General features: G+C 49.8%; 1 protein-coding gene, 1 long non-coding RNA gene and 1 other non-coding gene across 19 annotated transcripts; 2 read left to right on the top strand and 1 right to left on the bottom strand.

Annotated features, from left to right (window-relative positions):
• Positions 1 to 437: 437 nt before the first annotated feature.
• On the bottom strand, positions 438 to 10,994 carry LOC138915628 (uncharacterized). Of its 2 annotated transcripts, none has more exons than XR_011421723.1 (3): positions 10,858 to 10,994; positions 7,025 to 7,257; positions 438 to 5,501 (listed from the first exon to the last, which is right to left on the bottom strand). It is a non-coding gene; the product is annotated as an uncharacterized lncRNA (long non-coding RNA). The 2 variants fall into 2 exon arrangements; XR_011421722.1 differs by having other exon boundaries at positions 438 to 5,461.
• On the top strand, positions 10,430 to 27,987 carry ZNF250 (zinc finger protein 250). 16 transcript variants are annotated; one of them, XM_070222668.1, is made up of 6 exons: positions 10,430 to 11,180; positions 17,772 to 17,865; positions 18,097 to 18,223; positions 18,422 to 18,535; positions 20,622 to 20,684; positions 23,399 to 27,987. In XM_070222668.1, the coding sequence occupies exons 2-6, from the start codon at positions 17,824 to 17,826 to the stop codon at positions 24,721 to 24,723; spliced, it is 1,671 nt and encodes a 556-aa protein (XP_070078769.1). In that variant the 5' UTR covers positions 10,430 to 11,180; positions 17,772 to 17,823; the 3' UTR covers positions 24,724 to 27,987. The 16 variants fall into 16 exon arrangements, with proteins under 16 accessions (XP_070078769.1, XP_070078765.1, XP_070078762.1 ...); XM_070222664.1 differs by having other exon boundaries at positions 11,041 to 11,180; positions 18,082 to 18,223; XM_070222661.1 differs by having other exon boundaries at positions 11,041 to 11,180; positions 18,079 to 18,223.
• Positions 25,949 to 26,089, top strand: MIR9015 (microRNA mir-9015). The gene has a single exon (NR_128027.1). It is a non-coding gene; the product is annotated as a microRNA mir-9015 (primary transcript).

The raw sequence follows: 27,987 nt of genomic DNA, 5'->3' as shown, positions 1-27,987 counted from the left end.
AGTTGCCAGTGATGGGGGGATGATTTTAGAGCTGATGAATATGTTCATTGTCTTGATTGTCGTGCTGGTTTCACAGGCATATATTTATGCCAAAATTTTCATCAAATTCTACACGTAAAATATGTGCAATTAGACATACCATATGATCCAGCTCTCCCACTACTGGGTATTTATCCAAAGAACTTGAAATTAACAATACAAAGAGACTCATGCACCCCTATGTTCATTGAAGCATTATTCATGATAGCCAAGAAGTGGAAGCAACCCAAGTGCCCAACAACTGATGAATGGATAAGTAAGATGTGGTGTGTATATATACTATGGAATACTACTCAGCCATAAAAAAGACAAAATTGTCCCATTCGCAACCACATGGATAGACCTTGAGAGTATTATGTCTAGCGAAATAAGCCAGACAGAGAAAGACAAACACCGTATGATTTCACTCATTTATGGAAGACAAACAAACACATGGACAAGGAGAACAGTTTAGTGGTTACCAGAGGGGAAGAAGGTTGGGGGTTGGGGGTTGGGCACAAGAGATGAAGGGGCACATCTATATGGCGATTAACAAATAATAATGCACCACTGAAATTTCACAAGGTTATAAACTATTAGGACCAAAATTTTAAAAATGTGCAATTTATACTTCAATAAAGCCATTAAAAAGACATAGCACTCAAATATTTTAAAAAATCAATGTAGTATCAGCCATATAGTGTATTTCTCCCTATGATATTTCCACTTCTGTTCTCTGAACATGGTATTTCTAAATATCCTCAGTTGTGCACATTAATTAGGTTGAGGACGAATTGAATAATGATAGCTAATGAAATAAGATTAAAAGTATGTAAATTAAAATTGATTTTGAAGTCTACTCTTTATAACCATCTCTCTGGTATCAAATCGATTGCTTATTACAACTTGTCAAGTTACATCAAAAAACTATAAGGGTTGGGAGTTTTTTTTGCAAATTTTAATCTTAAAACAATTGATCAATTGGTGCGTTAAATATAGGGTTTTTAAGATACCTGCAACTTACATCACAAAGGGTTAACATAATGGCGCTTCTAAAACCAGAGTTAAGAGGCCAACAACCCTGTAGGAAAACGAGCAAGTTCACAGATGAATTAAGTGAAAATGGTCCTTAAACATATGAAAGGACGCTCAACTTCCCCATAAGAAAGATGCAAAAGGAAGCCACACTGAGATGCCATTTCTTACTTCCCAGATTGGCAAAATTCCAAATACTTGACAACATACTTGGTTCACAAGGCTGTCAGGAAACATCGCCCGTGGGAATGCAGGATGGTACAACCCTATGGGGGGGAACTGAGCAACACACAGCAAAAACACATTACACACGCCCATTAACCAAGAAATTTCTAGGGATCTATTCCAGAATTAAACTGGCAAAACTATGAAAAGACTCACATAAGCAAAAAGCAAAAGCAGCGTTCAGCATCTGTTGGCAGCGAGCCGCCAGAGGCAGCGCGCATGCCCAGAAGCAGCGGGCGTGGCGGAGTCGGTCCCAGGACCACTTGCGGCGCCTCAGCATCAGTCGCCGCATCAGCCACTGTCGCTTGAACTGTGTCTGTGAGCATCTGTACTTTATTTTGACTTATTTTGGTAGGTTATTTTTGGGGTCTGGGAACACTCAAAAAATTTTCCCATATAAATTACTGGTAGTTGCTTCTTCACTTTACGCCATTTCAGCTTATGAAGGGTTTCATAGGAAAGCTCTACTTTCAGATAGCGGGGGAAACCTGTGTTTCAACTTAATTTAAAGCAGAGTAATATCCCAAATGGGATATATCCTAACAAGAACAACTGCAAAAGAATTTTAGACTGTTTTCAATAATTATACTGGTAATAATATTGACACTGTTATTCTGACACAATTACATATAAATAATAAAGTAATTGTGTTAACATAATTTGGATTCAAGATTTTTAATATAGACATCCCCCAGAAATATTGTGGGTTTGGTTCCAGATCACTGAAATAAAGTGAATGTCGCAATAAAGTGAGTCACATAATTTATTTTCCCCAGTGCATATAAAACTCATGTTAGGAGCTGGCCTGGTGGCGTAGTGGTTGTTTGTGCACTGTGCTTCAGCAGCCTGGTCTTCCTGGTTCGGCTCCAGGGTGCGGACCTACACATTGCTTGTCAAGCCACACTGTGGCGGTGTCCCATATACAAAATAGAGGAAGATTGCCACAGATGTTAGCTCAGGGCCAATCTTTCTCACCAAAAACAAGAAATTTATGTTTACACTATACTGTAGTCTATTAAGTATGCAATAGCATTACATCTAAAAAAACAATGTAGTGGGGCTGGCCTGGTGGCGTAGTGGTTAAGTTCATGCACTCTGCTTCGCGGGCCCAGGGTTTAGAAGTTCAGATCCCTGGTGTGGACCTACACAACATTCATCAAGCCATGCTGTGGCAGCATCCCACGTACAAAATAGAGGAAGATGGGCACAGATGTTATGTTAGCTCAGGGACAGTCTTCCTCACACACACACACACACACACAATGTAGATACCTTAATTTAAAAATTTGTTGTTACTGCTGTCGAGTCAATTCCAACTCCTAGCAACCCTGTGTACAGCAGAGCAGAACCCTGCCCAGTATTTTTGTGCCATCCTCTCATCTTCCAGAGCTACATCAGACAATGTTCCTCTGCTGTTCACAGGGTTTTCAAGGCCAGTTTTTCAGAAGAGGGTGCCCTGGTCCTTCTTCCTAGTCTGTGTTAGTCAGGAAGGTCCATTGAAGCCTGTCCACCATGGGTGACCCTGCTAGTATTTGACATATCTGTGGCATAGGTTTCAGCATCACAGCAACATGCAGCCACCACAATGTGACAGCCAACAGACGGGAGATGTGGTTCCCTGACCGCGAAATAAACCCAGGCCGTGGCAGTGGGAGCACCAAATCTTAAACACTAGACTATCTAGGTTGGCTAATTAAAGAAAAGAAATACTTTATTGGTCAGGGTGGTGGATGCTGAAGGCTGGGGTGCCTGTGGCAATTTCTTAAAGTAAGACAACAGTGAAGTTTGCCACATCAATTGACTCTTCCTTTCACAAATGATTTCTCTGTAGCATGAGATGCTGTTCGATAGCATTTTTGCCACGGTTGACCTTCTTTCAAAAGTGGAGTCAATCCTCTCAAACCCTGCTGCTGCTTCATCACTAAGGTCATGTGATGTTCTGAATCCTTCGTTGTCACTTCAACAACCTTCACAGCATCTTCCCCAGGAGTAGATTCCAGCTCAAGAACCCACTTTCTTTGCTCATCCATAAGAAGCATCTCCTCATCCGTTCAAGTGTTATCATGAGATTGCAGCAATTCAGTCACCTCTTCAGGCTCCACTTCTCATTCTAGGTCTTTTGCTGTTTCCACCACATCTGCAGTGACTTCCTCCACTGAAGTCTTTCACCCCTCAAAGTCATCCATGAGGGTTGGAGTCAGCTTCTTCCAAACTCCTGTTAGTGTTGGTATTTTGACCTCTTCTCATGAAGCATGAATGTTCTTAATGGCATCTAGAATGGTGAATCCTTTCCCAAGGTTTTCAATTTACTTCACCCAGATTCATCAGAGGAATGGCAGCTACAGCCTTATGAAATGTATTTCTTAAATAATAAGACTTGAAAGTCTAAATTACTCCTTGATCCATGGGCTGCAGAAAGGATGTTGTGTTCGCAGGCCTGAAATAACATTAATCTTGTTGTACCTCTCCATCAGAGCTCTTGCGGGAGCAGGTACGTTGTCAATGAGCGGTAATATTTTGAAAGGAATCTTTTTTTCTGAGCAGTAGTTCTCAACAATGGGCTCAAAAGATCCAGTAAACCATGTTGTAAACAGATGTGCTGTCATCCAGGCTTTGCTGTTCCATTTATAGAGCACAGGCAGAGTAGATTTAACATAATTCCTAAGGGCCCTAGGATATCTGGAATGGTAAATGAGCAGTGGCTTAAACTTAAAGTCACCAGCTGCATTAGCCCCTGATAAGAGAGTCAGCCTGCCCTTTGAAGCTTTGAAGCCAGGCGTTGACTTCTCCTCTCTGGCTATGAAAGTCCTAGATGGCATCTTCTTCCAGAATAAGGCTGTGTCATCTACACTGAAAATCTGTTGTTCGGTGCAGCCCTCTTCACCAGCGATCTCAGCTGGATCTTCTGGGTAACTTGCTGCAGCTTCTACACCAGCTCCTGCCGCTTCACTTCACTTTCATGTTATGGAGACGCTTCTTTCCTTAAACCTCACGAACCAACCTCTGCTGCTTCAGACTTTTCTTCTGCAGCTTCCTCCCTTCTCTCAGCCTTCACAGAATTGAAGAGTTAGGGCTTTGCTCTGGACTGGGCTTTGGCTTCAGGAAATGTTGTGGCTGCTTTGACCTTCTATCCAGACCACTCAGACTTTCTCCACGTCAGCAATAGGCTGTTTTGCTTCCTGGTCATTCATGTGTTCACTGGAGCAGCAGCTTTAATCTCCTTCAAGAACTTTTCCTTTGCATTCACAACTTGGCTAATTGGTGCAAGAGGCCTAGCTTTCTGCCTATTTTGGCTTTCAACATGTCTTCCTCACTAAGCTTAATCATTTCTAGCTTTTGATTTACAGTGAGAGACGTGAGATTCTTCCTTTCACTTGAACACTTAGAGGCCATTGTAGGGTTGTTAATTACCCTAATTTCAATATTGTCCCATCTCAGGGAATAGGGAGGCCCAAGGAGAGGGAGAGAGATGGGGAACAGCTGGTCGGTGGAGCATTTTATCAATTAAGTTCATCAACTTATATGGGCTGGTTTGTGGTGCCCCAAAACAATTACAATAGTAACATCAAATATCATTGATTGCAGATCACCATAAAAGATATAATAATAATGAAAAAGTCTGAAATATTGTGAGAATTACCAAAACGTGACACAGAGACATGAAATGAGGAAATGCTGCTGGAAAAATGGTGCTGATAGACTTGATGCAGGGTTGCCACAAACCTTAAATTTTTAAAAAACAAAATATCTGCAAAGTGCAATAAAGCAAAGCACAATAAACTGAGAGGTATGCCTGTATATGAGAAAGAGATACAAATATAAAATCAAACAAGTTAATAACCACCTAGCCCTAAATTTGTATTTGAAATATCAGTGTGAACTCATAATTTTGTTACGTTAAAAAAAAAATGTTTCCTAGCTTTGTCCTCTGAGAAGACCTAGAAGGAAAGAGCAACCCAGTAGCAACAAGCTCTCCTAGAGCCCCAGTTCTGTGCTCTAAACACCATTTCCCACCAAGATGGGCTGGAGCTCCTTGAGAAAAGTATTCCCATGCCAGGTCTCAGGATCCAGGGATTATGGGAGATGAGCCAGGGACATCTTGTGACATCAGAAACTGAAGAAGCTGTCGATGATCACAAGGCTCGTGTCAAAAAGACTCAGGGTGAACTTGAAGAGGCTCCCACTGGCCAAAGATGGGATGACATGAGTATTAATTTTTAAAACTGTAATGGATACAAACACATCAAATATACTTAAATCTTTGAATTCAAATGATAATAGAAAAAAAAACTGGTCACCTCTGGAGAATGCTAGGACGCCAATTCATTTTTCTGAAAGCTAGTAAATAAAGGCAATCATTAAACATTTAACTTCCCTGTACGGACCTACTTAGGACAACCAGTTGATGGAGGGGAATTTGTCTTTGTAGACAAATACAGAATACACAAATACAGAAAGGATGCCAACACCAGAATGTCACCATCTTGCAAACTCCTAGTGAACTGCACATTGGCAATGACTGTCAGTGGACTGTCACAGTACCCACTTATGAGGTATTCTTGCCCCCACCTGAACCTCACGTGCTTCTATCTCTAAGTTTGCAGGAACTTCTAGGGACAAAAGGACACCACAAAAATGCAAATGGCAAAATCCCAAATATGAGAAACTCCACAGGATGCATGAACTGACTTCAATAAATAAATTTCAAAGAGGAAAAAAAAGAAGTAGGAAGGGGCAACAGATTAAGAGATTTATGAGCCTATTGACCAAATGCATTGTGTGTACCTGATTTGAATCCTGATTTACACAAACCGGTTGTGAAAAATAATAATAAATGTATGAGACAAATGGGAGAATCTGAAGACTGATTAGATGTTTGATGATAACAAGGGATAATTGTTAATATTTAGGTGTGATAATGGTCTTCTAATTACCTTTTTTAAGAGCCCTTATCTTTTAGAGACAGATATGGAAATAATTATTAAATAAAATGACCTCCTGTATGGGATTGGGGAAGGAGGTAACTGGATAGGGAAATAGGTGAAAAGAGATTGGCTATGGGTCAATAATTGTTTCATGGGCACGTGAGTTCCTTATACTACTTCCTCTACCTTTGTATATCATTGAAATTTTCCATAAGAAGAAACTAAAAGGAAAAAAGAAAGAGTGAGGGGGGAAAGTGGCTCCCCACAGAGGGGCTCTGTCCCCCTGGTCTGCTCCATTTTTCTTCCCATCCCAGCACACTCGCTGCCTGAAGTCATCTTATTTGCATGTTTATGGTGTTCCCTCACCAGGACATGAGCTCCACAGAAAGGGGCTTGCCACTGCACTATTCCCTAGAACCCAGGGCAGGATTGGTAATAGGTGTGTCAATCGGATAAAGGAAATCAATAGGCTGGAAGATGGGTGAGTAGGGATAGTCACCTCGTGGACAAGTGACGTCCAGCAAAGGACCAGTGGAGGCGCACATGTCATTTCCCACACACAGTCAGACCTGCAGGGTCAGTTTACATAAGAATTGCTGGATGAAAAGGCACGTCCCTTTGTGATGCAGATGGATATTGCTGGATTGGCGTCCCTAGTTGTCCAGATTTGCAGTCCCTGTGGCAGTGTGTGAAGGTGTGCATTTGTCAGTCATTCATCCCTCCACGTATTCACATATGTGCACCCACTGTGCACCAGGCCCTCTTCTAGGTACTTGGGACAAGCCAGTGAACAAAATGAGCATAATCCCTATAGCACTTACCTTCCAGAGGGGTGTGTGGGAAAGATACTCAGGAGAGATTTAATTTGAGAATAAATTATTAAGAGTGATGTTTTAAGAGTCATTTGTGGGGCCAGCCCCGTGGCCGAGTGGTTAAGTTCGCGTGCTCCACTTCAGCAGCCCAGGGTTTCACCAGTTTGGATCCTGGGCGCGGACATGGCACCATTCATCAAGTCATGCTGAGGCAGTGTCCCACATAGCACAGCCAGAAGGACCTACAATTAGAATACACAACTATGTACTGGGAAGGGTTTGGGGAGAAGAAGGAGAAAAAAACACAAGATTGGTAACAGATGTTAGCTCAGGTGCCAATCTTTAAGAAAAAAAATGAGGGGGCTGGCTCCGTGGCCGAGTGGTTAAGTTCGCACGCTCTGCTGCAGTGGCCCTGGGTTCGGATCCTGGGCGCGGACATGGCACCACTCATCGGGCCACGTTGAGGCGGCGTCCCACATCCCACAACTAGAAGGACCTACAACTAAGATATGCAACTATGTATGGGGGGTTTGGGAAGATAAAGCAGGAAAAAAAAAAGAAGATTGGCAACAGTTGTTAGCTCAGGTGCCAATCTTTAAAAAAAAAAAAATGAATACAAAAAAAGTCATTTGTATTTCCTTTTTTGTCAACGGTTCATATTATTTGCCTAGTTTTTCTTAATGATTAGTGGAAACTCTGTATTTTAAGAAAATTTGCCCTTTTGCTATTATATGAGTTGCAAATATTTTTCCCAATTTGAGGGTTGTCTTTTTTGACCTTGCTTATGTTGGATTTTTTTTATGTAGTAAAATTTATGCTTCCAGATTTGATTTAGGACTTCTGCAGTGTGGACTATGTGATAAGAAAGAACGAACAGCTATGCATGGAAGGCTTTCCCAACACACATTAGACCCCCAAAGGTCAATGAAGATGAAGGTTTTAGTGGTAATTTCAAACACACGCTTTGAGAACTGTGGGATAGGATATGGTCAACACAACTGGTTGCCTATGAAATATGCCTTTCCCACTTCTTCCCTCCTGATAGAACTCCAGTTTTATTCAGCATGGTACTGTTCCCAGCTGAAAGGCTACATTTCTCAAGCCCCCCTTGGAGCTAGAGCTGGTCCTGTAACATACTTTAGGCCAATGAACTATAAGTCAGTCACTCAGTGCAGTTCTGGAAAAGCTCTTTACAACGGGATTGACGGAGCAAGTATTTGCTTTTGTCTTTTGCTTTTTCCCATTCTGCTTGGAATGTGGACGTGATGCTAGAGATGGAGCAGCTTTCTTGCAACAAGAAAGAAAATGACAATGAAAAACCACATTTTAAAATGGCCAATGGGAAATAAGGGGGAAGCTAGAGGCCTAGCGGCATTGAGGGGCCTAGACAGCTCACATAGGGACTTCTTGTTCCTAGGGGAAAAAACACAACAAACACTTCTTTGGTTAAGCCACTGTTGTCAGGTTTCTGCCGTACATAGCCAATGCCAATCCTGAGACAGTAACATAATGTGTTCAATTGGCCAAAAGTCGATGTAAATGCAACCTCAAAAGGACAAGTTCCAGCTTGGCACTCTAACAATGCACCAAAAGCACCAAAAATTTCAGGTGCACCTCTGGAAGCCCAGACTTTGGCCTCTCATCCTTTTCCAAAAGCAGTCAGGGATCCTGAGGGGACTGAGTCCAAAGCTATAAGCCAGAAAAGCATGGGAGCCCTAAAAGACCCCGTGGTCAAAAATCAGGGCAGGTTCAATGTCAGCCCAGCTCAGAGGCTCCCCTGACCGTCTGGGACAATTTGGACATTTTTAAATGTAACTAATAATTATAATGGCAGTTAATTGGATCACGTAGAGTTGGTGAAAGGCCTTGAATTCACTGTGCACTCAAAAGAGTTAATAATAAATGAAACAAAAAAGCAGCTATAATAGAGTGACTAAATGTCTAATTCTCCATTTGCTTTAACAAATAGGAGTACGCGTGTGCGTGCCCAAGTGTGTATGTGTTGTCTATAAGTATAAGGTATCAGGGACCAATCAAAGAAGCAGAACCACTAGTAGACAGAAATTACATGCATACTATATACTATCTGTTACAGGGGTTGGACCTCATGCAACTGCAGGACATGAGCAGTTCCTACAGGCTGCTGTCTTTGATCTGACGCTGGAGTAGGACAGGCAGTTGGGATGAGAAGACAAATGTGAAGTGGGGAGAGAAAGAACAAGCTGGAACCTACATCACGAGCTTGGACCTATGAGGCTAGACTGGAAACCCTTTGTTTTCCTGGATGATGCGGGTGTCCTGAAGAAGTGGGAGCCTTTTCTCCTGGAGCTAAACACAGCCAGGAATCAACGAAGCTGAAGGATCCAGAAGAAGGCGGAGCAGCTGCAGACCTGTTGCTGTCCCGGGCCGCCCAGTGAGCCAGGGGTGTGTGTGAGCGGCAGTGGCACCTGCCCAGACCTTCCACAGCACTCTCCGCCTCTGAACACACCCTGCATCCACATCTTTATTCTGTGTACTGCCTGCCTTCCCCATTCACATGTAAGGTCCACAAGGACAGGGATTCATGAGGAATGTTGCTTGTCTTGTTCAGTGATGTCGCCCCAGCACTCAGGACAGCGCCTATCACACACAGCACTCAGTAAATGCTGTGCTTGTTAAAGAGAGACAGAAAAGAGGTGGCAGACTAGGCACAAAAGAGATGAGCTGGGGGAAATGCTAGTTGTTGAACTGCCAGAAAAACTATCAAAATATTAGCTGTTGAAACGAAGGAAAAGGTATACAAGTGTTCATGGTATTATTCTTTCAACTTTTATGAACATTTGCAGAATAAAAACCTGTGGGGGAGAAAAAGAAAGCAGGGTGTGCTGAGAAGGTCCTAGAAGCATCAGTTGGGACCAAAGTTGCTGGGACAGAGTTCACTCCTCGTTGCTAAAAGGTAAACTGAGGCATGTTAAACTCTTGAAGAGTTTATCTGAGCAAACACGGACTGGAACCAGCAGCACCAAACCGAGAGCGGTCAGGAGGGCTGTGCCGACAGGAGCCAGGGAAGAGGTTTCTAGAGAAGACTCGGAAGCAAAGCAAGGAGCCTGACTGGCTGGCTGCAGCTTGGCAGCGCTTTATTTGGCAAGCCTAGTTGGGGTTTGCTTCAGTAGGTACCAAAGCATTAGAGCCACCCCAGTCTAAGGCCTCCCTGTTTAATTACTTTAACACTGTCAACCGGCAAAACCATCCGGGACCAACAACGGGGCCAAAGTCTGAAGAGCCTGGTCCTGCGCTTCACGGAGCCTCGGCAGAGGGGACCCTGCGCCACTGGGGTGTGGGGTAGACGGAGTGCCCTCCGGCAGGCCGACCTCCCTCTCCATAAAGCGGAACTCCCGCCCTCTCGGCTGTCAGGAGACGCGTGGACGCACCCGCACAGGGCTCGGTGCCCACGTGGTGCCCTGCGGCACACACACCCAGCCCCCGTCGACCGTCCGCCCCGCCCCGACCAGACGGTAGCTCTCCGCACGGCAGTCAGGGCGCCGGTGCGCCCGCAGCCCCCGGAGCCTCTGGGCCCGCCTGCCCTTCCTGCCCGTCGGGCTCTTCCTGCGAGCCTCGGAGCCCAAGGCCACCCGCGCCGGATGGCGGGACGCGGGTGTGGCCTGCGCGTCGGGGTGCGTATCAGAAGCGCGAGACCCCTCGGCCAGTCTTCCCCGCTCCCCAGCTGCTCCTGCAGGTCGGCCCTAAGCGTTCCGGGCGGCCTTCAGGCACTGGCCGCCCGAGCCGCCCCTCAAGCGGGTGCGCGCGCCGCTGGACCGCCTCCGCCGGGCGCACGGCTTACACCCCCCAGACGACGTACACACCGGTGCAGGTGGACGAGGAGGCGGTCCCTGTCACACGTGACGACCGCCGCCAGGCCCTTGCCGGGTCCCGGGCACAGCCACGAGCCACGCCTTCTAGGGGACGGCACCCGGCTGAAGCGGAGCAGGGACCACCCGGAGCAGAGACCGGAAGACGGCGACGGACGCGCGGCTGGCGCTCCAGGAGGCGCACCGGAAGCTTCCGCGGAGCTGCCGGAAGTGCGGCCTTGAGCGGCCGGAGCGCGGCGTCGCCTCTCTAGGCATCACGGAGGCCTCGGCTCTCGGTGACTCAAGAGGGCGAAGCACAGCCATCAGCCTGGAAAAAGGTGCCGGGCGGGGGAGGGGAGCCGACGGCTGGACTGGGAGGTGTCGCGCTCTAGGATTGGTGGCCCAGGAGGCATGGGCGGGGCCTGAGGAGGCGGGGCCCGCAAGGATTGGTGGAAGCGCAGACGGGGCGGGGCGTCCTCTTTGTCTGAGTGCGCTCGAGGCGGCCGCCCTTTAGCGCGAGAGGCTGCGGCGTGAACGGTGAGTGAGCTGCGTGTGTGGGTGCCGGCAGGCCGGGAGCCGCTCCTGTGGCTGACGCCGGAGCCGCGGCGTGGTCCGCGCGCGTCCGGGTCTTCCCGCGGCACGCGCTGCTCCCTCCCCCTGCGCGGGTTCCCTCGCCCTCAGGACGTGCAGGGGGCCCCTCCTTCCCGGACCCACTCCGAGTCCCCCAACCCTTTGCCGCACCCGGACGCCCTCCTCACGCCCCCAGACCTCCACCCCTAGGCCCCCGACACCCTGGAGCCCCCCGCCCCCCACCCCTGGGCGCCCCCGACCTCCCCCCGCCCTCGATCTCCACCCGAGCGCCCCTGACACACCCCGACCCTCTCGGGTCCCGCGGACGGCGAGCCTGGCCGAAGGTCGAGCGGGGTGACGGGGGCCCCGGGGAGAGCGGTCGGCGCCCGCACGTCCCAGCCTGGCACGGGGGCTCCCCGAAATGCAGAGCCGCGGGCGTCTCGGCTTCGCGGCAGGCGGGCCGGGCGCGGCCCCCGGACCCCTGCCTTCCCCCGCCCGAGCCCCGAGCCCCGCGCCCCGCCGTGTCCCCGCCCTCCGGCGTTCGGGTGTCTCCCCGCCGGTCGTCCGCTGTTCCGTGTTCTGGTGGAAGCGGGCGGCGGCGCTTCTGAGCGGGCTTTGTTCGCCGCTGTCCCCGCCGCCGCCGCGCCGCCCTCCGGAGGGGCTCCCGCGGTGGGGGCCGGGCTGGGCCTGGGGTCCGCGCTTTCCGCCCCCGGCGCTGGGCGAGGTCGCTTGTGCTTCCTTTGTGCTCTGCCGGTTCCTCTTCCTTTCCGTATGTGTTCAAAGTATTCTCACGTTGTCACTGGGCTCCTGTTAGGGCGTTTTGCTCTGCTTTGGGGGCTTTCTGAGGTAAGAATTTTCAAGTTTTTAATGGTCAAACGCTTACTCTTAAGGCTTGTGGGCTTCGTGCTCTGTTTTAAAGGGCATTCCCACCTCAAGACTCTTTGAAATGACTCTTGTTTTCCCTGGTGCTTGTAAAATGTTGGGTCCATCTGGAATTTATTTTGGTGTGGGGTGTGTTGGGAATCTAGCTTCCTTTTTTCTCTAAATCATGCCGTTTCTAACACTACCTATTGAATAATTCATCTCTCCATTGATTTGGAAAACCGCCTTTGTCGTGTGTTGAATTCTTACGTGTCTTTGGACCCATTTCTGGAATTTGTGGTGGCTTTGATGTGCATGAGGTTTTTATTTTCGTGCGGTGGATCTGTGGGTCTCTGCCCCCCAGGCTTTCTGCTTTTGATCTTTTTCTTAGAAAGGCCCTTCCCACCTAAAGTAATAAAATTTACCTGAATTGTGGTTCAAGTTCTTTTTATGATGTAATTTTAACTCTTATTCATTCATGGCTTCTTTAGACTTTTGATAAAGGGTATGGGAAGATCTGATTTTTTCTGTCCTATTTTTTATGTCTTTGCCTTTGCTTTGCTCTCTGGGAGATTTCTGGAGCTTTATGTATGTAAAGGTCTAATTTTATTTTCCCTGAAGCATCTGTCCCCCAGCGGTTTGGATCACCTCCTCTGTCCCCCGTTTGTTTATATAGAGTTGGCCCTGCTCGGCCAGGCCCACTTGGCCCTCAGCACCGTGGCTTTGTGGGTACAGTGGGCAGAATCAACATTTATAAATGTTATCGTCACATTTATTCATCATATTTCTAAGTTTGTTTCTTGTTGCCGTTTGTGAACAGAATCTTTTTCTGTGTGTATTTGCTGACTGGGTGTTGCTGGTGTGTAGCAAAGCTGTCGGTTCCTGTGCTTATTTGGGATCATTTACTGCTGAAGCTTTCGGGGTTGTGCTTTGTGCTCACAAGCAGCTCAGAGCTGCCTCTTCTGAAGGTGGTTTGACCCTGGAGGGTGGGGCTCCGTGGAGATGAAGAGGGGCAGGGCATTCCAAGCAGGAAAACCTGGGGGTGCGGATGGGGAGGACAGAGAGAGGGAGACCTGGGAGCCGCCCACCCGAGACCAGGGACTCAGTGTGCCTGTCGCAGCCCGTCACTGTGGGTGGGGTCTTTGGAAGCACAGGCTTACTTGGTTTTTGGCATCAAGACCATCCGGAATTTCGACAAGGGTAATAAGTTCCCAAAGCTTAGCTTACGAAACAAAATAATAATAGTAAACCTTGAATTGTAAGTTCTTTGCATCTCTGCAGTCCCTTTTTTGTTGGCTGTCCGTGTTTGCGGCTGCTCAGTCATCACAAGAGCCGGAGCCGGCTTGGCAGAGTTCCTCACTGCAGTGTGGCTTCCTTCCACTTTCTTTAAGTGACCACTGCTGCTGAGAACATTGATCTGTTCTGCTTTTGTTTGGGTTAGTCCCTAGGGAGACTTCCCAAAACAAAATTCCTGCATCTGAAGAATGACAGTGATGGTGGGCGGGTTAGGGTCAGGGCACAGTGTCACGGGTGCTGTTTGTACTTGCTCCTGTATTGGGGCCGCACGGCCTCCCCAAGCGGCTCATCAGAGTCTGTTCTGACATTCAGTGGTGATGGTTCAGGTCCTGGGGGCCGTCTGGGGGCACTCGTCATGCCCACTGTGTCCCTTCCTGTCTAAATTCCTGTTTTTCCCGCAGAGCAAAGCCTGGAGTTGGGCTTCAGAATCCTGAGGGGCGCGGAGGGAGGGGTGCTTGTTAAAAGCCAATTTCGGTGCCCCATATGGCTCTGTGTTTTCCTGCCTTGCAAGTGTCCAGTGGTTTCGGTTTGAGACTCACAGGGTTTTGCACATTTTTGCATCTGATCACAGACTTGTTCCAGAAGACCCAGACCTTTCTTACCAAAGTATAAGTAAAGAAAAATTAAAAATTAGTGCTACTTTTAAAATTTCTTTTGTTCATTTTTTATCAGACTGCAAGTGTCTTAGTCCATTTGGGATGCTGTAACAAAATGAAAGAACAGATATTTATTTCTCACAGTTCTGGAGGCGAGAAGTCAGAGAGCAGGTCCCCACACGGTCAAGGTGAGGGCCCTGTTCCTGGTTGCAGACTTCTGGCTGTGCCTCACATGGAAGGGGCGAGGAGGTCTGTGGGGCCTATTTTATAAGGGCAGTAATTCCGTTATGGGGCTCCACCCTCGCGACCTAAGCACCTCCCAAAGGCCCCGCCTCCCAACACCATCTGTTTGGCATTAGGATTTCACCAAATGAATGGGGGAGACACATTCAGACACAGCAACAAGCATACTTTGCGGTATGCTTTTTTCTCTTGGCAATATGCAAAGGTCATCCTAGGTAGAGATCTTTTGTTTTTATGCTCTTCTAGAACTCACCCCAGGTGGAAGTCTTTTCTGCTTCTCCCTCTGCCTCACGCATATTGACAGCCTAATCCAGTCGGAGGAGATGACTCCCAGTCCAGCAGCATCTGCCTGTACCGGGCAGTTCTGAGCGGTCTTTTCACTGACCTTTTGGTCCTCATGAGGCCCTGAGAGGAGGTGTGTAATCTCCCTGTTTCACAGATGGGGACAAAGTGCACACATCCTTTATGGCCCTGGTGTCTTTGTTTATGAAACAGGAGCATTGTCAACATGCTCTCTGCATCCCCTGCTTTCATTTACCTGTCAAGCCACCTGGCACAGCATAAATCTTTCTGTTAGCTGGTGTGTGACCTGTGTGTGGAAGGACCTTGGTGGCCTTGGTGGCTGCACCTAGAGCCTGTGTCCATCCCAGTAGGGCACCTACTGTCCAAGGGTGATCTGATTCTCCTAAATAATGCTAGGCAGCTTTCCTGAGAAAGAGTCTATTAGAGATTTAGAGATTCCGCTTTCCCATCCCTGCCAGCGGCAGATGCTGGTACTTGGTGTTGTTCTAAAGGATGTAAAGTTTGGTCTCGGTGCTCTTTTAATTTCATTCGTTTATTCAATAAACATTGGGCCACTGGCTGCTCTGCTGGGGCAGGAAGGGAGGGTCTGAGAGCTGGACAGGCAGAGGTCCCCAAGTGGGGTCAGGAGGAAACTCAGTGAGAGGGCAACATAGCCGAACACTGGCCAAGGGGTCAGAGCCTCCCTGGCAGAAGTGAGGCTGGGCAGGGTTCTGAGCAGCCTTGCAGGAGTCAAGGAGGGGCTGGAGCCAAGGACAGTCACTGTGTCCCATAGGGGACAGAGGCAGGACTGTGCTGTAGCAGGGCCAGGTTCTGGGTGCACCTGGAGGGTGTGTTGGGAGTGGGGAGTGAGAGTGTGAGGAGGAAAGGCAGCTTCAGGACTGTGTCTTGTGTACCAGAGCACAGACCGAGCTGTGGGCAGAAATAGGAGCTCAGGGTTGGATGTTAAGTGTCTGAGATGCTATGGAACATCCACATGGAGATGTCCTGTTGGAAAGAAGGGGACCGCCAGCTCAACCACACCGAAGAAGAGCCTCTGGGCTCCACTGAACATTTAGGATTGTAGGATGACCACACCCAGTGCCAGGTATGTTCAGGACGTGGGGCAGGAATCAGCTCAGGTGCACAGACACAGGACACAGGCAGGAGCAGGAGAGGGCCTGGCCCAAGGCCTCATGGCCACATGAGGCAACACCTCCTGGATCGGCCGTACCGGCTGTCAGCACCCACTGGAGAGGCCCTGAATGGGGTTCCTATGGGTCTTCGTTGTTGGATCCCAGCCCAGGTGCAGTCGGGCTGTGGTGTGAATGACCGTCCACCTCTGCCAGGTTCCCAGGGGACCAGCGCTGGATTGTTCACGAAGGTCGAATTCTCATGCAGGTGAGGATGGACAGAGGCTCCTGCTAAAAGAGCAGTGTCCAGGAGACCTAGTGGAGACTGAGTTACAGGAGGACGGGGTGACCGACTGCCCCCACTGCTGACACTAGACAAGGGTTTGGCCATGTGGCGGTCATAGGACACCCTGACCAGGGCCACTTAGTGGGGGAGACCACTCATGGGGAGGCATCTAGACAAGGCTGTGGCCCTTGGGAGGATGACTGACCATGAGAGATGGCAGGTCTGTGGGTGACTCAAGCATGGGACAGGGTGAGGCAAGAGAGATGATGCTGTTCCTCGAGGGGGTGTGGGTGGTGGATATGCCACCAGGAGGGCGGGAGGCAGAGCACATGGTGGCAAGGGCTTCCCCACTGTTAGTTCTGAGACCTGGAGAGACCCCAGACCCCTGCTTCTTTCATATTCTATTCTTTCTTATTCCCCAGCATCCATCGTTCACAGGACTTCTAAGTAGTTTTATAGTCACTCCTTCGAAAGACTCCTGTTGGAATTCTAATTAGAGTTGCATTGCACTTACACACAGATTTGGGGGAATGGGCATTTTAGGTGAACAGAGGGACAGGGCAGTGAGAGGCAGCCGCGGTTAGAAGTTCAGTGTGTATCTTCCCGAAAGTTGTCTGTGCAAACATATGCATACATCTGATGTTTTACACAGAAAACCGGGTCACGGCGCCCCCTGACTTCTTGCCCCCGGGCTTCCCTCCCCGTGGCCCAAGGTGTGAAACCTCCTGTTAGTGGAGGTGCCTGCTGAGTCGTGTGCAGGAGAAGGTTGATTGCATTCTTATACCGTCTTCCCTGGAGTGATCTGCCGGCTGGGCGTCTGTGTCCCTGTTGCAGACCCCCTCAGTGCTCAGAAGATGTGAACCCCGCTCCTCCGTCAGGAGAGCTCCCAGTCCCCCCTTTTTTCCAGCAGTTTGGATGTGACAGACATCTCAGCTTAACTTGTCCTATGTCCCCAGAACCCACCCGCCCCCAGGCCTCCCGGTCAGGTGCGCAGACCAAATCCCTGGGTCACTCTGAACTTAGTCCACCAGAACCCAAACGCGTCTCATGGTCCACTGCCAACTCCTGGTGGTGCCACCACCGGGCTGACACCCTTGCCTCATCGAGTACCACGGCCCTCGGGGCACGACCCAGGCATGGTGAGGCATCAGCGTGCCCACAGGAGGGCATGGTCAGGTCAAAGCGTGCAGGGCCTGGGGTGAGGTCCCCACAGGAGTGTGGGCCTCAAGCAGAAGCAGCCATTCCCAGCCTCTCTTCATTGGGGGTTATCTCTGGAGGCAGCCTGGCCTGGCCCCCACACAGATCTAATGACAACTTAGACCTCTGTGGGTGTCCTTGTGCGCGGACCGTGGACCAGGCCAGGTGAGCTGGGCAGGCGGCCCCGAGCCCTCACTGGCTCCCTAGCCACAGGTGTGGCTGGCCAACCATGAGGAGCCCAGGGGTCTGGGACACAGAGCCTTATGGCCAGACCCTCAGGGTGCACAGGCATCCCCAGGTGTCTCAAAGATGGGACCTTCCTGGGCCCGTGGCCAGAGAGCCCCGCAACTGCTTGTTTTTGCAGCCCCTGAACTATGGAGTCAGAGTTCACAGGGGGCAGGGTCCCCCTGGAAGTCAGGGTTTACAGGGCAAGGCAGGGCTTCTCATGTGCCCCCTTCTCTTCCTCAGCCCTCAGGCTCCTCCGATTTCCATCTTCCTCAGAGACCCCAGGGCCCAGGTGATGGCAGCAGCAGGGCTCCTGCCGCCGCCGGCAAGACCGCAGGTGAGCGGCCCCTGAGGCCTGTGCAGCAGCCCTGCATTCCTCATGGTCCTCCTGTGCCCTCGGCTCCCAGGGCAGCCCAAGTGTCACGGTGGCCCCTTCCTGTCGACCCTTAACTCTCAGGGTGCATCCCCCCATCCCAGGGCGTCCCCCACCCACCTCCACGCTGCATGCACCCACTCTGTCTCAGACGTGGAGACTTACTCCAACCAGCAGCAGCCCCTGTCATTGCAGGCTGAGGTGACCTTCGAGGACGTGGCTGTGCTCCTCTCCCAGGAAGAGTGGGACCGCCTGGGCCCTGCTCAGCGCGGCCTCTACCGACACGTGATGATGGAGACCTACGGGAACGTGGTCTCGCTGGGTATGGCCTCTCAGCAGGCGTTGTCTGTGTCTGTGTGCCCAGCCAGGGGCCATAGGGTGGGGGCCTCAGGGTCACCTCCTGGGTGCTCAGCTCCAGAGGGAGTTCAGTACTGGCTGTCTCATGCCCGCAGGCCCTCGGGTGGGGTGTGGGTCCTCACCAATGTTGTGTAGACAAAAGGACTTTCCTCCCCACGAGCAGGACTTCCAGGATCCAAGCCCAGCATAATCTCCCAGCTGGAGCGAGGGGAAGAGCCGTGGGTGCTGGACGGGCAGGGGACTGAGAAGAGCAGGGGCCCAGGCAGTAGCCACTCAGGTGAGTGAGAGGAACCGGCTCTCCTTCACCGAGAGCTGAGCAGGTCCTGGTGGTTGTGGGCACTGACGGGAGACAGCAGGAGTGGCTTCCACCGCGGGCTTCTCCCAGCAAAGGAGCCTGCAGGTGGGGTGGTGCTGAGCCAAGCAGAGGCCGAGTGCAGGAAGTCCGTACGGAGGTGAGTACAGAGGGCAGTGAGCTGGGCATGCATAGGAAGGGCGAGGGAGAGAGTACCCATGTGGTGATCCCCTGCCAGGTCCTTGGTGCCTGTCCTTATGGGAAATTCAGATTTCGAGGGTTCCCAGGTTGATTCAGAAAAGAACGAATGAAGCATCCTAAGTGTAGAAGGGAAGTTTCTCAATCTGATACTTAGAGTGAGGGCTGAAGGCGTGTGTGTGAGATGAAGACCCAGACCAGGGAGCCACCATCCCTGTATCTGTATAGCATTGTCCTGGGGGTCCCACACACAAAATAAGGCAAGATAAACAAACAAAACAAAACAAAACAAAACAAGAAAACTAAAGCTGTAAGAATTGGAAAGAGTGGGCTGGCCCCATGGCCGAGTGGTTAAGTTCACGCGCTCCGCTGCAGGCAGCCCAGTGTTTCGTCAGTTCAAATCCTGGGCGCGGAAATGGCACTACTCATCAAACCACACTGAGGCAGTGTCCCACATACCACAACTAGAAGGACCCACAACGAAGAATATACAACTATGTACCGAGGGGCTTTGGGGAGAAAAAGGAAAAAAATAAAATCTTTACCAAAAAAAAAAAAAAGAATTGGAAAGAAGAAAAGTGTTGTTTGCAGTTCATATGATTGTCTGCTTGGAAAAACATTGCTTAGAATTCACCAGAGTTTACCAGTTGGCTGGATACAAAATCAGTTTTATTTCTATTTGTCGGCACAAAGGTGTGATTTCTTTTTTCCAGTTTTATTGAGATATAATTGGCATACAGCACCATATAAGTTTAAGGTTACAGTGTAATGATACAACTTACATATATTATGAAACAATTACCACAATAAGTTTAGTTAACATCCACCATGTCATATAGACACAAAAAAAGGAACAAAAAAGTTGTTTTAAAACGTGTGATTTTTAAAAAGATAACGTTTACAACAATATCAGAGATGTAAAGTGTCCAGTAATTAATGTAACAGAAGATGTGCAAGACCGTTATGGAGAAAATTATAAACAGGAAGATGACGGCAGATACGTCCACCCCTGAAGGTGGTGTTCAGCACTTGCTTTAGGCGGAGATGTGCAATGAAGGAGGATGACATCTAAGTCTGGGGAGAACCTCCGTCAGCCTGTCCTGCAGGACGTGGCCCCCTCCGGGTGTGTGGGGGATGGCTCGGCACCACCCTGTGGCTGATCGACTTCACAGTCTCAGGCGTGGCACTCTCCCCCTTGTTTCTAGGGACTGTGTGGACAGGGCACCAGGTGTTACAGACAGCCCACCTCTTACCTGCAAAATCAGATATCCTCAGAGAAACAATGAATGCGCCAGTCCCAGAGGAACTCAGTTTCCCAGTGAATAGTAAAAAAAGACAGCATTATGTTGTGGAAATCTCGCCGAGGACTTTAAACTGTTTGCTGACTGAAGCCATGGTGCACAAGAAAACACAGATCTGCTGCCAAACCATACCTGGCTCCCTGGGCTGGCTGTGGGCTCACCTAATCGAGCTGAGATGAGTGCCCTTCAGATTTGATGCCAAAGAGATTATGAAATTCTCCAAGAGCACAGCGGGTTGGAGATGAGAGACTTTTGTACAGAAGTTCCTGGTTACTCTGCCCCATGCATAGGCCTTGGAGGCTCAGGGCACTGAGAGAGAAGGATGTGCATGGAGCAGAGCAGCCTGCTGTGGCCTGGGGCACTGCCACGGGCACTGGAGCAAGGAGGAGCAGGAAGGGCTGCACAGCTTGCGTCTTTGCCCTCTGCAGGATGGATAAGCTGTGAGCACTGCCCTGCCCTGCTGTTGTTAACTCAGTGAATTGCACTTACATGTTGTAGCAGCAAATGAAAGGATTTTTCCACTTTTAAGACAAGTGTTTTGTTGTCACTTCAACTCTCTGTTCCTTTTGTAGACAGCCTCAAATGTGACCACGTGACAGCTTGTATGCAACAAGACAGTTCATCCTGTCCATGGGGTAAGTGTATGTCTGATCTTTTTAATCCAGTACAGTCCCTGAAGGTGTTAACGCCCATGATTTACAGAATGTAGAGGTTCCTGGGGCGCTCTGATGCAGAACATGTGTTCTCATCATACAGCACATGCAATCTCGGCAAAACTTTGGGGAGGGGTTTTTTAAATTAAAAATTTGTTTCACTGGAATTGCTTTTTTCTCTTTATTTGTCTTGTTATACTTAAAACATTCTTCCGTACCTTGTACTTGAAACAACGGCTGAAGCCATCATTCTGAAAGCGAGGGGCTCTTTGCTCATAGCCAGCTCCTGCAAGCATGGATGAGAAGTGGCCTGTCGCTGGCGTTCACAGCAGCTTGAGTCTGTCTGTGAGCATGAACGTTTGGTCATACGTTGCTTTTATGCCATGGATGATTGAGTGAGTTAACTTCTCCACACTTAGTTTACTTGTTTACTACTAAAGTCATCTTACTCATCTTGTTACTTTGGCATCAGGCCAGAAGCTGCCCACCCATTCAGGAAGCTTCCAACAATAGAAATAATATTTTTCAATGTAAATGAGTAATTATTTATTTGGCCTATCAGCCTTATTTTGTGAAAATGAGGCTTAGAAGTTGAAAAATAAAGAATTAAACTTATTTACCAGTTGAAAAAACACATACTATAACTTCTTAAAAATAAGTTACATAAAAATCTTATTAAGCAGATGACAGTGAACTCAGATATTTTTTAATGAAGAACCTGAAGAATACTGTTACCATTTATCAATACAGTACACACTTAGTAAATAAATTGCTTTGAAGAGAATAAAAGATACAGAAAAACCCGATAAGAAAAGTGGGCATAAAACTTGAACAAGTTCTGTTAGAAGAGGAAAACAGGGCCAGTAAAAAATGAAAACATCCTCAGCCTCATTATTCATCAGTAAAGTGGAAATCAAAACCATGTTCACCTTCAGAATGGAGAAAATGGAAAGATCCGACAATACCAAGTGCGAGTGAGGGTGCAGAGCAGCAGACAGGAGTGTGTGCACACGCTCACTTTGGAAAACAGTGGGGTGTTATCTCATGAAGCTGAAAATAGGAGTCCCCACGTTAAATACTTCCGCTCCCTTGTGCAGACAGTAAGGACGTTTGTGTGGAAGCACCAGGAATCATAGGCTTCATGACAGGAAAAACTGGAAACAACCCAAATGTCCATCAGCAGTAGAACAGACAGATAAATACGGTGTTTTAATATAACAGAACATATCACAGTGCTTCCTAATAAAGAACCCCAGAATGAGACACTTACCACCTGATTCTGGCAGGAAGGGACCACCCTAGGCCCCCGTCTTGGGGCCGCCTCTTCAGGTCTTTGAACATGGAGGAGCAGAGCAGAATGTGGTTTCCCCGAGCTGGAAATGCCCACTTCTTACCCAGACAAACCAGTCATATCAGTTATTCTGCTCACCCTGGAGAGGAGGGAGGGGGAAGAAGCAGTCACCACACGCGCACTCTGATGCTTTCCTAACAGGTATCTCTGTGTCAGCGTTTGTAAAACTCCCCTCAAAGGGCTGCTGGCCCCCCAGCACCTGTCATAGGCCCTGAGCGTGTTGTTTGACAAGAGAGAGAATTCCCTCCTTGGATCTTCCTCTGCCCACAGGGCTTCCCATTCTGGAGTATCACTCAAGGACAGCATGGTCTTTAACCGTCCCCACGAGACCTTGGGAAGCTGGAGGCGTCAGCATGGTGGGTGGAGTTGGCGTCCTCAGCTGCAGGGCTTAGATTGGACACCAGGAGAGTTCACAGGGAGGCCTGGCTGCGTCTGTCTTCCAGGAGGAAGAACGTCCTGTCATTTGGAGTCGGCCTCTGGCCCCTAGCAGCCCTGACTGGGGCCAGCTCCACCTGTTGAGTGTCCTCAGTGAAGGTCGCTGACCACAGCCTCTCCTCCCAGAACATACCTGTTCCCCTTGTAAAGTCTTGGTCTCTGAGTAGCATCTTGTCGTCTCAATGGCTTGGTCTCCAAGATTTAAAAAACTTGTCGTCAGCACCTGCTGCTCTCCTCCACTCACACAGTCAGCCCCCAGAGCCCTGACCTAATGGTAGAAATGTCTATCCCAGCCTTCTCGGCCATGTTCACTGCGGCGCCTCAGGCCTCGTCTCTAGCCTAGACTTGACGGGGTTCCCATCGTGTGTCTCTCGTCTTGCCCCTAGTGCTTTCTGCACAAAGAGGACATTATGGCCTCCCATGTACATGTCTGTTGGACCCGGACATGAGAACCCACACATCTCCCCACCTGCCCCACACTAGGCTTCGCTGTCTGTGTTGCTGTCTGCTGGGCAGGGCTCCCCACCGTTGTAGGAGTGGTCCTGAATTTATTCCTGCTCCAGTGGCTTCTGGAAGCTTGGTGCACAGGAGGACTCCAGGGAGGGCAGGGCTCAGGCAGTGATGGGCTGTCACCCCATTGCTGTGTGCCATATGTGCACCTCACACATGGAAATGACTTCAGACTAGAGTTTGCACCTTTCTCTTACACTGCACTGTCAGCCTGAGCACGTTTCTAGTTGTATGATGTGGTTTTTCTGCTCCTCTGCAACTGACACAGCCATGTGCGTTCAGGGACCAGGTTCCCACCGGCCACCCCACTTCAGCAAAGCCACCTTCATGGTTCCACTTGCTTTCGAGTTTTGAGTGGATTAGCATTTGAGTTAATATTTTCACTTTGGATTTGTTTCAGAATGTGAAAACAAGGGAGAGAACCAAAATAGAGACTTGAGTCTTAAGCCATTCATTTCAGAGGAAATATCAATGATTCTGGGGAAAACACCCACAATGTGGGTTGATCAAGGAAATTATGAATCTGAGCGGAGCTTCTGCCTGAGTCCAAGCCCTGTTGGCCCCACCCAAGTTCAGGTCCTGAGCCAGAGCGTGGCTGTCACTCAGCATCAAGCCGCTCCTAACGGGGAGAGACCCTACAAGTGCATGGAGTGTGGAAAATGCTTTGGCCGGAGCTCCCATCTCCTCCAGCATCAGAGAACCCACACTGGAGAGAAGCCCTATGTGTGTGGTGTGTGTGGGAAGGCCTTCAGCCAGAGCTCGGTCCTCAGTAAACACAGGAGGATCCACACGGGGGAGAAGCCCTACGAGTGTAATGAATGCGGAAAGTCCTTCCGCGTGAGCTCGGATCTTGCTCAGCATCATAAAATACACACGGGGGAGAAGCCGCATGAGTGTCTCGAGTGCCGGAAGGCCTTCACTCAGCTCTCGCACCTCATCCAGCACCAGCGGATCCACACCGGAGAAAGGCCGTACGTGTGCCCGCTGTGCGGGAAGGCGTTCAACCACAGCACGGTCCTGCGCAGCCACCAGCGGGTGCACACCGGCGAGAAGCCGCACGAGTGCGCGGAGTGCGGGCGCGCCTTCAGCGTGAAGAGGACGCTCCTGCAGCACCAGCGGGTGCACACGGGCGAGAAGCCGTACACGTGCAGCGAGTGCGGGCGCGCCTTCAGCGACCGCTCCGTGCTCATCCAGCACCACAACGTGCACTCCGGGGAGAAGCCCTACGAGTGCGGCGAGTGCGGCAAGGCCTTCAGCCACCGCTCCACGCTGATGAACCACGAGCGCATCCACACGGAGGAGAAGCCCTACGGCTGCTACGCCTGCGGCAAGGCCTTCGTGCAGCACTCGCACCTGATCCAGCACCAGCGGGTGCACACCGGCGAGAAGCCCTACGTGTGCGGCGAGTGCGGGCACGCCTTCAGCGCCCGCCGCTCTCTGGTGCAGCACGAGCGGATCCACACGGGCGAGCGGCCCTTCCGCTGCTCGCAGTGCGGCAAGGCCTTCAGCCTGAAGGCCACGCTGATCGTGCACCTGCGGACGCACACGGGCGAGCGGCCCTACGAGTGCGGCCGCTGCGGCAAGGCCTTCAGCCAGTATTCGGTGCTCATCCAGCACCAGAGAATCCACACGGGCGAGCGACCCTACGAGTGCGGCGAGTGCGGGCGCGCCTTCAACCAGCACGGGCACCTGATCCAGCACCAGAAGGTGCACCGGCGGCTGTGAGCTCCGCGCGGCGCGGCCTGGCAGCTCGGCGGGGGCCCCCGGAAACTCAGTGTCACCGAGTGACTCCGGAGAGAAGCCGGGCGAAGCTGCAGGGGACGCCCGTTTCATCCTTCTCCACGGCTCCAAGTTGCGCAGGAGAGGAATCACACAGCTGTGGGTTTTGTAAAGACACCATAATTCTTTAACGTTAGACAGTGTATTTGAACTGAGAAACTAAAGGAAGCTAAGGCATAGGATTACTGTCGCAATAAAACTTTCTGACATTCCAAATAACCTTTTTTTCTTAGAGTATTGCGTGCCTTCCCTAAATACAATGATTATTCTAGTTGAAATTAGAAAGTTGGACTATTTTCAATATTCTGTTAAAACACTAAAGTGCTGTGTGGATAAAATATTTTTAAAAAGATTGTCATCAAGTATCATGTAGTATGGCTGGAAATCTTAAGTGTGTGGAACTACCTGTTTGGTATGCAAAGGGAAAAGTCTAGAGGTTAATTCGTGAGAAATGATGTAAATTTAGAAAACCCTTATCTAGTGCTTTAACTTTATTCACGATCAGAAGGGATGTCCTAACTTTTTAGTGAAAATTCAACTCAAAAGTGGATCTTTTCCTCAAAACCCACCCTCATGATACAGAATCTGTGGCCCCAAAATCATGGGATGTCTGTGGCCTCTGGGCTCCAACTGGACATAGGAGGGGGGCTCTGATCTCAGGGCCCAGACTCCACAGTTGCTACACCATGTGGGTGCCTCTTTACACAGTAATGGTGTTTTAAAAAAAAAAAGTTACTAAAAAGACAGTTCTTTCGTGCATAATTTTAAAACATAAAATTCTCAAATTCAAATAGTTCTTTTCACTGTCTCTAATATCACTATTCCTGTGTTTGAGGGGTTTTTTGTTTTGTTTCATTTTTTTACTCCCGGTTCCAAGATAGTCTAGTATCCCATTGTCATGTACTGTGATGCATCTGGTTTAGTCATAATTTTAGTTATTTTCTCTTTCTTGTGAAAACGTTATCAGCGTCTCAGGAAAAAGTGAGCGCTAGGGCATTGATCCTTAAGGCCACAGCCGTGCACGGTGACGCAGATAAAACCTTGTTCTCGCTTCTGCAGACAGCGGTGAGACAAGGTCACTGGATGTCATCACAGAGGAGATGAGGTCACTGTGTGTTACTTCTGAGAGGAGATGAGGTCACTGGGTGTCACATCCCAGAGGAGACGAGGTCACTGGGTGTTACTTCTGAGAGGAGATGAGGTCGCTGGGTGTTACTTCTGAGAGGAGATGAGGTCACTGGGTGTCACATCCCAGAGGAGACGAGGTCACTGGGTGTTACTTCTGAGAGGAGATGAGGTCGCTGGGTGTTACTTCTGAGAGGAGACAAGGTCACTGGGTGTCACATCCCAGAGGAGATGAGGTCACTGGGTGTTACTTCTGAGAGGAGACGAGGTCGCTGGGTGTTACTTCTGAGAGGAGACGAGGTAGCTGGGTGTCACATCCCAGAGGAGATGAGGTCGCTGGGTGTTACTTCTGAGAGGAGACGAGATCGCTGGGTGTCACATCCCAGAGGAGACGAGGTCACTGGGTGTTACTTCTGAGAGGAGACGAGGTCGCTGGGTGTCACATCCCAGAGGAGACGAGGTCGCTGGGTGTTACTTCTGAGAGGAGACGAGGTCGCTGGGTGTTACTTCTGAGAGGAGACGAGGTCGCTGAGTGTTACTTCTGAGAGGAGACGAGGTAGCTGGGTGTCACATCCCAGAGGAGATGAGGTCGCTGGGTGTTACTTCTGAGAGGAGACGAGGTCGCTGGGTGTTACTTCTGAGAGGAGACGAGGTAGCTGGGTGTCACATCCCAGAGGAGATGAGGTCGCTGGGTGTTACTTCTGAGAGGAGACGAGATCGCTGGGTGTCACATCCCAGAGGAGATGAGGTCACTGGGTGTTACTTCTGAGAGGAGACGAGGTCGCTGGGTGTCACATCCCAGAGGAGACGAGGTCGCTGGGTGTTACTTCTGAGAGGAGACGAGATCGCTGGGTGTCACATCCCAGAGGAGATGAGGTCACTGGGTGTTACTTCTGAGAGGAATGACATCACTGATGTCCTGACGCGCCGCAGAGCAGCTGTGATCAAGGCTTACTTCAGAGGAGCTGACATCACTGAAGCGGACTCCCTGAGGAGTCATTTTAGAGAGGAGAAGAGCTCACGGAGGTGCCGCCACACTGGAGCTGGGTCACACGGCTGTGACTTCAGGGCTGGAGCAAGTGTCTGTGGTGATGCTTTAGGAAGGCTGAGACCATGAGGTGACCGGGTAGAGAGGCTGAGATCACTGGGCTACTGAGAGAAGCATGGATCGCTGAGGAGTGACTGCAGAGAGGAGGTGAGATCACGCAGGTGTTAGTACAGAGAGGAGCTGCGGCCACATTTCGCACCCCCGTTGGCTGGGTCCACAGCTGGCACGCGGCCTGGAGCCCAGTGCTGCTCGGCACGATTCCTAATCATGGGGAGGAGTTAGAGTAAGAAACAGTCATGTTCCAGTCCGGATGAAAACAACAGTTCAATTAAACTCAATGTCCAGAAATACTGTTTGGAAAGACGCTCTCTGTGTATCACAGGACAACTCAAAGCACACAGTACACGTCATGCTGGATTGCTAAGTCCGCCAGAGAACCTGGGGTTTTCGGGAACATCTTTCCAAAATGTACAGTTTGCTTTCCTGCCTTCGTGAATGAAGTGTACTTGGTATCGTTCTGCCTTTTCTTGCTGTCAGCTGCCCGTGACCCATTGCGGGGCGTGCAGGCTCGGGCGTCCACGGAGCTGGGAGGTGAGCTCTAGTGCCCCCTCCCCGGGGCGGACCCCAAGGACACGCATTTTTGCCACTCACGTCCTCTCCAAGGAGCAGGAGGTAGCACATCACATACTGGAACATATGGGCAGTCTGTCTTTTGTGGAAGTGGCATCAGAGGCCAAAATGATCTTTGGGGTCCCCCTCACCCTGATAACAGCCTTCTCGGCCATTACCTCCCACCTCTGACTTGTCAGCAGTACTCCACACTTATTTTGGATTTTTTATTTTTATTTGGAAGTCTTTACATTTTATGTATTTAAATCTTTCTCCATCATTTCTCTTTATAGCTACCAAGAATTTGAACTTGGTTCTCTTACAATTTTCTGTTATTTGGAAAACATTTTAGTCCACCTGAAAGTTACTTCTCTGTACTATGTATAATCTGACATATTTTCCAATAAAAAAGCAGTGACTGCAACACA

Source organism: Equus caballus, chromosome 9, assembly GCF_041296265.1.
Source record: "Equus caballus isolate H_3958 breed thoroughbred chromosome 9, TB-T2T, whole genome shotgun sequence".
NCBI classification, from domain to species: domain Eukaryota; kingdom Metazoa; phylum Chordata; class Mammalia; order Perissodactyla; family Equidae; genus Equus; species Equus caballus.
Note: the sequence above shows the minus strand (reverse complement) of the source record. Positions and strands in the feature narration are given on the sequence as shown.

Coding starts and splice junctions, on each gene's coding strand:
- ZNF250 (XM_070222653.1), top strand. CDS start 17,533: ATGAGGAGCCCAGGGGTCTGGGACACAGAGCCTTATGGCCAGACCCTC. Junction 18,536..20,621: donor CCCAGGCAGTAGCCACTCAG/GTGAGTGAGAGG, acceptor TTCCTTTTGTAG/ACAGCCTCAAATGTGACCAC. Junction 20,685..23,398: donor CAGTTCATCCTGTCCATGGG/GTAAGTGTATGT, acceptor GATTTGTTTCAG/AATGTGAAAACAAGGGAGAG.